A 12235-nucleotide genomic window follows, 5' to 3' on the forward strand; every position below is an offset into this window, starting at 1 on the left:
CCAATGGCCCAGGTATTACCAATATACATATATATACATATAGGGTATTGGTAATACCTGGGATTGGTAATACCATATATATATATATATATGGATATATGGATATATATATATATATATATATATATATAATGAGTTTGAGTTAAGCCAAGTGTCTAGTGATGGCCTTCTCATATTTCTATAAGAAATATGTGTCTAAGACTAACCAGGTACAACATGGAACTGTGCATCCCAACACCTCAGGAACACCTCAGAACAGAATGGGCCTTTTCTGCAAACTGATCTGAGGTTTGCAACCAATTAGCAACCAAATGCCCTCCACTTTTGCAAGCTTGTGGAACTTCTTTGTAGTGCTGCTGGTTGTGGTTGTTGCTGTGGGGAAGTGAATAGCATGGCTGTGAGTCACTGTCTCTCCACATCCTCCCTAAGAGACAATATTTGCCATCACCACAGTTTCAGCAGAAACGAAACTAACCAGTGCCATCCTGCTTTGGTGTTGCCAGTCTATTCTTTATCCTCCAGTATGGATGAAATGGGTGAAGAGCCAGGTAGCCAGTGTACAGATTTCAGCACCACTGGACCCCCAGACGTGGAGTGTGATGCGTGTGTTGGAAGGAAGCGTAAAGCCGAGCAGTCCTGTTTGGAGTGTGTGGCTTCGTATTGTGAAGCCCATCTAGATCTGCACAACACTCTGCATGCTGGGAAGAGACACAAGCTGGTGGAGGCAACGGAGAGACTGCAAGAGAGAACTTGCCCAGAGCATGGAAAACTGCTGGAGGTCTTCTGCCGCACAGATCAGCGGTGTATCTGTCACCTGTGCATTACTGATACACACAGGACTCACGATGTCATCTCCATTGAGGTCGAGGTGGCTGAGAAGAAAGTATGAAATTTTTTGCTTCTTGCTTTACATCTGCTGAGGCATTTAGTTTAGGATTCATTCAGAGATTTTGGCTTTACCCCCTTTATCTCATTAAAATGCTTCTTCAGAGTAGTGCACATTCAGTGTGGCCAGTGTGTGCAGCTTTTTGCATGCTATCATGTTTTCTTTCTCGATATATGGTCAGGTCCAATGATGCATCAGTATCTTTTTGTTTCAGACTGAGTAGGAGTACATGCTTTAAAGTACTTGCCAATAACGATTCTGATACCTTACTGAGTTACCTACTCACAATTAGTGTAAATGAGTACAATGTACTTTAGTAGTGGTGAAATTATTTAAATCTACCTGATTTTAAATGATGTGCATTAGCTAGCTACGCTACATTAGTTACTTTAAATCAAGTTAAATCATTTTGTTTTACACCAGAAAAGCACATCTGTACAGCTGTAAGTAAAATATGTTTCATAGTTTTGATCCCTGCTCCTCATCAGTCTTTTTGAACAACAGCACAGCAACAGCAGGAATCACATCCCAGGCTAATGCATCTGAGAAGCTCATATTTCCAGTTTTACATCTTATTGGATGCACTGTGCCATTTTAGATATCTTATTCTTTTGTGACAGCTCACACAGTTTGAATAGATGAGGGGTCGGCAACCAGCCATTTTGTCCTTTCAACAAAAAACAAACCACCTTGGGAGCCACAACAGTCCAGTTAACCATCTTGGCTGTAAATGTCTCAGTATGTACTAACCATACTAGTATAGGCTAAAAAATTTAATATAGATGAAAAAACAAAGACTTACTTAGTTTTAAGCTTTAGCTCAGCTATAACCACTTTTCTCACATCTCTGGCGATCAGTAGACCATTAATTTACTGCAAAGGATTATTTTAATTCTGCTGTGGGGCTACAACAGGGCAATAAAAGAGCCACATGTTGCCTAACCCTGGAGTAGACCATCATGTACACACAAAGTCTATGATTTATATGATCACACTGCATGAAAATGTTTGGTCCGTCTGACATCCCTATGACTGGAACTACCAGTAAGTAACATTGGCGCTATGTCACCAGTTGGTAAATCGCAAACTGACCAAAAAGTATGAATAGATTATGTTACTGGTTCATCATCTGCTAGCTGGGTTTAACAGCCCCTACAGACAACTGTGCCTATGAACAACTTTGAATAAAGCTGTTTCATTTAAAACAGCAGGCAGCACCCCTGAGTACTACGCACTGAGTGACTGAACTCAACGTTGTAAATTTTTGCCACACTGTGCACTGAAACTAAAAGCAGGCGATTGACAATGTACGACTCAATGTCTCTACATGTACGTTTTAAAAAGATGATCAAAAAAATCAGAGTAAAGCTGCATATATGGACTTGGTCAGCACACATCACCTGTTTTCAACTTTGCCAGCCTACATGTCTCCAACTGTATTTAGAAAGTGCTTGTGATTGTGACTGTTTGTGTTTAAAAATGGGCTAAAACCCCAGTGTATTCCTGGCGGGAATCTACCCAGATGGAACATTTAAAGGGCCCAATGAATTTGCGTCCAAATGCCACAGCATCAGACCCTCACTCACTGCCAACTTGTGTCGTTTGTTTACTGATTATATGGCTTTATTTGCTAGTGCATCATTAATTTGTTGCTAAAAATGTAGTAATCATTAAAAAAGACCTTAAAACAAAGTTGAGTAGAATAAAAATGTTTCCTTAATGTAGAAAGCCACTGTTAGCTGCGTTCTTAAGCAAAACAGACATGAATAATATTAAGGCCTTCACTCACCGGTTTCATATGCTTGTCATTGAATGCAGTATCAGAATATAACTGATTGTTAGCTGGCCTCATGGCAAATTTTTAACCATTTCACTGCCTTTCACTGATTGCTGCTTGTCTTCCTTTAAACTGAGTAGCCAGAGGAGTGACCCCTTGGGTACGCCCCTGCATACTACTAAACTCTGTTATTCATGCAAATCACCACGCTTTCATAGCACTGCTAGTGTTTTTTCTTTTTTTTTGCTTGTGGCAATCTCCACAAAAGAATAATTAACACTTACAACCTCATCATCATCATCATCATCACTTTTATTTCTACAGTGCATTTCAGATGCTTAAGGATGCTTTACAATCAAATAATATGAACACAAACAATTCACAACAAAAGGGCAATACAAGTTAACATTCAACTATGCATGGAAGAATGATAACATAGTGCAAACAGGTAAGTCTTTAACAGAGATTTGAACAGAGATTTTGCAATCTTAGAACATGAAAAAGGCCTACATTTTGCAGTCTTAAAGTACATATAGATGAAGAAGCTCAGCTAGGCCAAATATTGAGGAGCCTGACCATGCAAAGCTTTGTATGTAATAAGTAGAACCTTGCACTGAACATGGAATTTAATGAGTAACCAGTGAAGCCTCTGACCGACAGGAGTGATATAATCATTCTGACGATCTTGTCCTAATGTGAGGATATTTTCATTTGTCATTTTTCATAAGCGCACCAGGCCTTCATTTCTATCTGTATTTATGGTGTTTGCCCCGTTCTGTGTTTTCTCTTTTTGTCTCGTTTTGGTTTTTGACCCTAGACTGTTCTTTTGACTACATATTCGATTATATTTTGGGATATTCTACTTTCTCTTTTGACCTGGCCCAACTTTGGTACTTTGACTTTGGACTATCCTTGGACTACTCCAATTCCCAGGACTCCTTGCTGCTTCGCATGACTCTGGAATCTGGACCTAGCTTAGGGTACTTGCAAAGTATCGTCACATTCATGTGCATACCAAATAATATAACAAATAATTAATCCAGTATGAATTTGCAGTGTGTGTATTTTTAATTGTGGAGTGATATTAATCCAGTATGAATTTGCAGTGTGTGTATTTTTAATTGTGGAGTGATATTAATCCAGTATGAATCTACAGTAGGTGTAGTTTTAATTGTAGAGTGACACTAATCCAGTATGAATCTACAGTGTGTGTTGTTTTAATTGTAGAGTGACATTAATCTAGTATGAATCTACAGTGTGTGTTGTTTTAATTGTGGAGTGATATTAATCCAGTATGAATCTACAGTGTGTGTAGTTTTAATTGTGGAGTGATATTAATCCAGTATGAATCTACAGTAGGTGTAGTTTTAATTGTAGAGTGATATTAATCCAGTATGAATCTACACTGTGTGTAGTTTTAATTGTGGAGTGATATTAATCCAGTATGAATCTACAGTAGGTGTAGTTTTAATTGTAGAGTGATATTAATCCAGTATGAATCTACAGTGTGTGTAGTTTTAATTGTGGAGTGATTTTAATCCAGTATCAATCTGCAATGTGTGTAGTTTTAATTGTAGAGTGATTTTAATCCAGTCACTGTGTTAACCCTTTCTTGTGATATAATGCCTAAAGGTAGAGACCTAATATCAGGTTACAGAGTGGCTTTTGGGTCATTTTTAAAGCCAGATTATTCGCTGATGCTTCGTCATACCTCATTATCCCACTCTGAATAGAGAGGCCAGGATCTGCTGGTTGCTGTGATATGTGCATCATGCCATGCAAACTGGTCATAAAATGCAAAATTTGGGTTTAAAAAGTAAAAAAAAAAAGTCCATGGACTTTTTCATTTTTGATCCTGTAATTATGAACACATGCTAGTTATGCCTTTATTCCTATTACACAGTGATTTTATTCAGACACCAGGCCTGGCTACATTTTTTTAAGCAAACCTTTGTTGCAATTCTCTTTTATGTTTCACAGATTCAGCTGGAGAAAATGCAAAGGAAGACAACTGAGAGAATTCAGACCCGTGAGATGAAGTGGCAAGAGTTGAGACAAGCTGTTGAGGCTTTCAAGGTATTCATTTAGTCCGTTAAGGAATACGCTAACATTTTTCAATCTTATCTACATGCTGCACCTCTGGAATATGATTGGTTACTAAGAACACAAATTTTGACACAGATGTACAAATTGAAAGTATTATCCATGGTTACAGAATGCTTACTACAGATCCAGTAGGTAGAGATTAAGTTGCAAAACATTGGATTACTCCTTTAATTCATTTGTTGTGAAGATATTTTAATAGGCTGGTGATTTGTAGTTCTTGTGAAGCTGGATTAGTTTTAACTTTTGAGGTACTGCACTTTCAGTAATTAGTGATCTGTAATTTTTATCCAGTATGAATCTGCAGTGTGATTTATTTACAGCATTTAGCAGATGCTCTTATCCAGAGCAACTCACAAGAACTGATAGTAATAATTGTGGAGTTATTTCAATCCAGTATGAATCTGCAGTATGTGGTTTTTTTTTTACAGTCTGACGGTAATAATTGTAGAGTGATATTAATCCAGTATGAATCTGCAGTGTGTGTAGTTTTTACAATCTAACCATAGTAATTGTGGAGTGACTTTAATCCAGTATGAATCTGCAACATATGTAGCTTTTACATATTAAGAGTAATAACAGCAGAGTGAATGGTCTTCTGTAATTCACTGCATGTGAAGCTACCTCAATACTAGCAGTTCTGTTCACTTAGAACTAATGGAATAACAAAACCTGCTAATAGACAGAGCTGTTGTTATTGTTGTGTTTAGCATCTGTTGCATACTGCTGATGTGCACTCCCAGGCTATTTGTAATAATTTGGGGAAATATCCTGGACAAATTGTCAAATCCCTTCCAAATTATATTACACAATGATATGAAATTGTGCTTCTGTGAGTTAAAATATGCTTTTGTCTTGTATTGTGTCCATACAGACGTCAGCTGAGGAAGCAGTGGCAGAGAATGACAGACTCTTTACTGAGCTAATACACTCCTTGGAAAAGAGACAGTGTGAAGTGAAGGGTCTGATATTTGCTCAAAAGGAGGCTCTAATAAAGCAGGTTGAAGATCTCATAGAGAACATTCAACAGCAGATCACTGAGCTGAAGAAGAGACATGATCAACTACAGCACCTGGAGCAGCTCTTTCAAGAGCACAACAACATCCGATTTCTAGAAGTAAGATACAATACCCTGAGTTGCTAGCTTATTAGGCACAGGCACCTTGTATCTAAACTTTTTTAGTGCAGGAAATGTATATTTAACAGAAATTGTGTCCACCCTATGCTGTTATGACAGCTTTAGGAAACTCACCTTCAGTTTGTCATAGAAATCTGCAAGGATGTTTTTCCACAGCTCCAAATTGCAGTCTTAGAAGTTGGTTGCATTTCCTGCTTCCCACAAGCCAAGTAATCTCAAACACATTCAGTGGTTGAGATCTTGAGGAGTGGACAGTCCATTGCTCTGAGAACCCCAGCAGCTTCTTACAACCCCAATTCCAATGAAGTTGGGACGTTGTGTAAAACATAAATAAAAACAGAATACGATGATTTGCAAATCCTTTTCAACCTATATTCAATTGTATACACTACAAAGACAAGATATTTAATGTTCAAATGGATAAACTTTATTGTCCAACTTCTTTGGAACGTGTTGCAGGCATCAAATTCAAAATGAGTGAATATTTGCAAAAAACAACAAAGTTTATCCGTTTTGCATGATGCAAAATTGTACTTTATTGTTTGTTGTTATACATATTCAAACTCGCACTAATCCTCCACCATGGTTGACTGATGATTATATACACTGTTCAAAGTCTTTTATTGCTCCAGCAACACACAAAGAAAGGGTTGCATGACTTCAGATTTTTTAAAGTTGACACTTATGTTATGAAAGTTGAGTTGAAGTTTTTGCCAAAAGCGACTTTAAAAATTTGACTTTGATACCTGTGACAAAGCCAAACTCCACAGGTCAGCACATTGTGCCATGCCCTTTCCAATGAGTCCTGGCCTTCAGGGAAGCAGAGATACTGACCCTGGAATTTTGCAAATTTATATCCAACTTAGGCACACCTTAGATGGCCTTGGCAAGACGGCAGAGTTCCAGAGAGCCAGAGAAATTTATCTTGGCAAAAATAAAAGGAGCTGGCTTCAGACTTTAGATGATTATAGGGCATTACACCTCCATTTCCAGTGACATGTGACTTTTTAGTGTAGTCTTTGGAAAACTGGTGATAATGATGTTCATTGTCTGGTCTTTGAAGCACTGTAGATTGGTGGAGAAATGAGGGAACAGAGCAGTATGAGTACAGCCCTGTCCAACATGCCCCAGATCATATCACTAGGAAAACAGAGATATAGACCCTAAAATCACCAGGCTCCTCATTTGTTGTCTTCTCTGAAGCATCCATGCTATTAGTGTCAATCCCATGATCAGTGACTAGTCAACATAGTCTACATAGTCTAATAGTTGACTAGTCTGGGCAACCTCTAATACAAACCATATGTTACTTCCAAAGATTTAGACTCATCAAATGTTCTTTTTTGTCCATTTCCTTTCCTCAGTAACACCTACACATCCTTACAGACACATAGTCTTCTGGAGCACATTACACCAACATTAGCCCATTAGAGAATAGAGCTGTCAGTATTAAATACATAGATAATTATATCAAGTAATTGTTCTTAATTTTACTGAACTGAACTGTACTGTAACCATGGTTTTTCTTTTCCTGCAGGATTCATGTTCCATCTCCCCCCTTATGAAGCTCATCCAGAACCCTGTTCTGTTAGTCCACCCATACTGTTCATTTGAGCCTGCTACTGATGCTGTTGCAGAGGTTATGAAAAAACTGAACTTAATCTGCCAGTGGCAATTCATCACAATCTCAGAAAGAGGTAAGTTGGTCTCAAGGCTGAAACATGTAATGTTGTTTATTCACAGGTTTCTGCTAACAAAATTCCACTTCTCTTTTCAAAGTAAAAAACACTGGTATTGTATCTTCACCACTACCAAGAACACGGCAGGAGCTCTTAAAATGTGAGTTGCTATTTAGGTTTTCCTTCTCTCACTTCACTTCATTCTCTTTGAGTAATGAATGTTTTATTTACATCAAATGCATGGCATGTGCTCCACAAATGTCTGGACTCCAGGCAAATGCAGTTTCTATGGCTTGCTTTTCCTGAAAATGTTTGAAAAGATTTGCATCAATTACATATAATACACAACCTCTCATAAGATTTGTTTGGGTATCAATATATCCAGAATACCAATTAATATCAGTCTTAATATCTGCAAGTGACTGTGCTCAGAGTGCTAGTCTATTAACCTTTATTAGCTAAGAAGTCTTGAGCCATTTGAACAAATTCACTTTCTAACCTTCCAACATTCTCTCTCCCTCAAGTTCTTATATTTTCATCATCTGCCTCCCCGACTTTGCTTCTCTTTTTTATATGTATATCAGTTGCAGTCACTGTGACTAGCTACATGCAAATCTAATGAATGTGCAGAGTATTCCTGTTCAAATCTAGTGAAGGTGTAGAATAGCTTCACTTAAATTAAGGAAAGATGTAGAATACTTACCTTCAAATGTAGTGAAGGTGTGGAATAGCTGGTACAGAGTGCTCACCTTCAAATCTTTTCAAATCGAACAAAGGTGCAGACTAGGCACCTTCAAATCTTCTGAAAGTGTGGACTAGATACATTGAAACCTAATGAAGCTACAGTGAAGGTGCTGGTGAAAGTTCAAATTAGCTGTGTTCAAATCTTACAAAGGTGCAGATTAGCTAGGTTAAAATAAAGTGAAGGTAGCTGTGAAATCTAGGGAAAGTTCAGACTACTTATGTTTGAATGAATATACTGACTAGCTACAATCAAATCCAGTGAAAGCCTGAGACATGTCTAATCTAGTGAAGGTGCAGACTAGCATGTTCAAATCAAGTGAAAGAGTGGATTAGAAAACTCAAATCTAAAGAAGATGTAGATTAGCTACTTTGAGGTCCCGACTACCATCAAAAACTAGTGGAAATCAGTTGATTGTACAGATTATCTATGGTCAAATCTAGGGAAAGTGCAGACTACCACATTCAAATGTGGTGGTGGTTCATACTAGCTAACTTGAAATCCACTGAAGGTGCAGACTTTTGTGACCCAACAAGCAGTGAGCGAGGAGGGATGTTAATCATGAAACAAAATGTAGATTAGATTAGATTAAGATTAAGATTAGTTTAAGGAGGCTCCTCCAATTAGACCAATTAAACAGTTCCATTATTGCCCCAACTGTGACACTCCTGGTCGATTGTCATTTCAGTCCGATACTGACAATATAGTTCCCTGGTAACAGCCTTGTTTCTTATACCACAGATGCATCCGAGCTTACTCTGGACACAAACACAGTACATGAAAACATCTGTCTGAGTTTGGATAACAAGCTGCTTACAGCTGTCCGTGAGTCAGAGTACTACCCTTTCCATTCTCAAAGGTTCGAGAGAAGGTTACAGGCATTATGCCAAGAGGGTCTGAGGGGGTCTCCGCGATACTGGGAGGTGAAATGTGGTGCCAGAGGAACGTGGGTGTCCATTGCCGTCTCCTACAAAGGGATACGCAGGACTGGAAAGCAGGCTCCTCTTTTTGGAAGAAGCCAAAGCTCATGGGCCTTACGCAAATATAGGTCCTTCTATCAATTCTGGCATGATAATAAGGAAACATACATCAGCAGCTCATTCCATGGGTCCACAATAGGAGTGTATCTGGATCATGGTGCTGGAATACTGGCCTTCTACAATGTCTCAGACAACACAAGCCTCATTCACAAGGTCCAGACCAAGTTTACTGAGCCTGTTTATGCAGGCTTTGGACTGGTAGGGATAGGCTCTCAAATCAAACTGTGTGATTTAGATTCACAAGACTAGGGACAAAAGTTGGGAGAGTAGGGAAATGCAGAAAAAATGTTTTATCTCATCAACGTTGTAGTTTTTTTTTTAGTATACAGAAATTTCAAATTTGATGCCTGCAACACATTCCAAGAATGTTGGGATGGGGTGCTGAGAGCCTCGTGATGTTTTGGAACTTTCCACAGGTAACCAGGAGAATAGGTAACAGGAAATACTATCAAGTTTGGGTATAAAAGGAGCATTCACAAAAGGTTCAAGCTGCACTTTGCAAATTGTTATGTAAGCGAATAGCTAAACCACTACTGAATTACCTGTGACCTTCAATTCCTCGAACGGCACTACATTAAAAACTGACATGCTTCTGTAATGAATATCACCACATGGTCTTAAGGATACTTCAGAAATCACTTGTCAATAAACATTGATTTTTGCTGCATCTACAAATGCAATTTAAAACTCTACTACCTAAAGCACAGGCCATCTAGAAATGCTGTTGATTTCTAATCTGAGAGGGAATGACACAAATTGGAAACATTGTGAGGTCTGACAACGGATATCATGTTTACTTGGTCAAAAAGGAAAAGGACCATACCAATTTTTAACAACAGTGTTCATAAGCCAACATCTGTCATAGTATGGAGTTGTGTACACCAGGAATGCTGAGGGATATTTTGGAGAAACATATGCTGCCATCTAGATGACGTCTTCTTCAGGGACATCCCTCCTTGTTTCAGCAAGACAATACCAAGCCATATTCTACATGCTTGGCTTCCCAGTAAGAGAGTGCAGGTGCTAGACTAGCCTTCCTGCAGTTCAAACCTGTCTCTCATTGAAAATGTGTGGTGCATTATGAAGTGCAGTATATGACAAGGGAGACCCTGGACTGTTGTACCCAATTACTGAATGTGGGTGTAGTCAGATGTCAGTAATCTAGAAGGATATGTATCTCCAAAATGTGTTGAGCATTAATAAGGCTTTCACAGATACATAAGTTACTTGTTAACACCCCCTCCATACTACAACAGACCATGGCTTTTGAACTTTATGCTGGTAACAATCTGGATAGTTCTTTTCTTCTTTGGCCCAGAAAAGACAACATCCATTATTTACATAAACATAATCTGAACAATAGTCACACCACAATACATTTTTCCACTATGCAGCTGTGCATTTCAGATGAGTTTGAGCCCAGAAAAGATGGCGATGGGCCACATCTGGATGGAAGACCCAGCTTTATACTTGGCTGGAATGAACCAAGACAAATTTTGCCAGCTGGGCTCTTTCTTTCTCTACTAAACTTGTCATCTCTGAACTCATCTGTGTTTTTGTGACTAGGATCTGCTTTGTTTTGCTCTGTTTATTATTGGTTGTCTGTCTTTTTAATTTCACATTCTTCTAATTGGTTTATTTTATTGGTTGAGCTAATATACTGACTATTTATTTTTACCCTGTAATGTCATGAAACAAATAAAGGAGTAAAAGTACTTAAGTACAGTAATGAGAGTAAATCACTGAATAAATCTTTTCAGTTTTTGACATAATTTGAAAATGCCTGTTGCTCTTTATATTGTGCATAAATTTCTTGATGAATGGACCAAAAGAAATGTCCAAAAATAACTTGAAAAAAAGTGTGGTTCCATTGATGTTTTTTCTTTCTCCTATAAGGTTACCATTTTGGAGATATGAGGTTTTCTTCCAACTGCAGCGAAATGTAACTTGTTACTTTCCAGCTCTGCCTACATGTGTGTTATTTATTTGTAAAGTTTTTAATGAAAAAATCTGAGTGAAGTTTTCTTTGGGGCTATTTGCCTCACAACCACCATAAATGTGTTTTAAAATATGTACAGTACTGTGCAAAAGTTTTAGGCATCTAGACCAGGTCCATCCTTACTGCAACTCCCAATCTGAAAACAGTTTTGGGAAACAAGCCTTTAAGCCCTGTTCTCTGATCAACCTCAACCAACCAGTTACAGTGACCGCAGTCTGTCACCTAGAGCAAAACTACACCCATCAGGCAAAATATATATATGTGTATACATATATAAATTTTATCAGCTGCACTTTATATATATATATATATATATATTTCCCAGTTTTTGTCATGACTTGAAAATGCCTATTGTTCTTTATACTGTATGTAAATTTCATGATGAATGGACCAAACGATATGCCCCAAATTGACTGGCCAAAAAGTTTGGTTCCATTGACTTGCATTAAATATAAAATATGTTTTTTCCTTCTCCTGTAAAGTTATCATTTTGGAGATATGAGGTTGTCTTCCAACAACAGCGATGTAATGGTAATGGTCATTTGCTAGGTGGTGTTTGTAAGAAGTGCAATAAGACGGATGCTGACTTCTCTACTGCAAATCAGTTTTACCCATGGGTACAAATGGGGGTGCACAAACTTTTGCACACAATAATCATTGTCATTTTTCAGGCTACGTCAAAAGGGTCTGTATGGATTCCTCCCTCAAAGCATTTGTTCGTAATGAATTGGTCAAGTACTCTTGCGAACGCTAATTTTGCAGCATGGTGGTTATTATAAGCTGATTTGGGGTTTGTTTAAATAGTCAGCATTTACAGCTTAGAACTGTTACAGTGTATAAACAAGGTAAAAGTGCAGGTTTGAACAGGCAC

The 12235-nt window shown here is 38.1% G+C and overlaps 1 protein-coding gene across 1 annotated transcript; it reads left to right on the forward strand.

Annotated features, from left to right (window-relative positions):
- The first annotated feature begins 523 nt into the window (after window positions 1-523).
- Window positions 524-11024, forward strand: LOC108411483 (tripartite motif-containing protein 16-like). The gene is made up of 6 exons (XM_017683063.1): window positions 524-883; window positions 4644-4739; window positions 5641-5883; window positions 7442-7601; window positions 7684-7743; window positions 9067-11024. The coding sequence occupies exons 1-6, from the start codon at window positions 524-526 to the stop codon at window positions 9612-9614; spliced, it is 1467 nt and encodes a 488-aa protein (XP_017538552.1). The 3' UTR covers window positions 9615-11024.
- The last annotated feature ends 1211 nt before the right edge of the window (window positions 11025-12235 follow it).

The sequence above is a fragment of the Pygocentrus nattereri genome, chromosome 2 (genome assembly GCF_015220715.1).
Source record: "Pygocentrus nattereri isolate fPygNat1 chromosome 2, fPygNat1.pri, whole genome shotgun sequence".
Taxonomy (NCBI): Eukaryota; Metazoa; Chordata; class Actinopteri; order Characiformes; family Serrasalmidae; genus Pygocentrus; species Pygocentrus nattereri.

Excerpts from the sequence above, each read along its gene's own strand:
- LOC108411483 (XM_017683063.1), top strand. The coding sequence starts at position 524 with ATGGATGAAATGGGTGAAGAGCCAGGTAGCCAGTGTACAGATTTCAGC. Across the intron at positions 5,884-7,441 it reads ACAACATCCGATTTCTAGAA|GATTCATGTTCCATCTCCCC; the intron begins GTAAGATACAAT and ends CTTTTCCTGCAG. Across the intron at positions 7,602-7,683 it reads CATCACAATCTCAGAAAGAG|TAAAAAACACTGGTATTGTA; the intron begins GTAAGTTGGTCT and ends CTCTTTTCAAAG.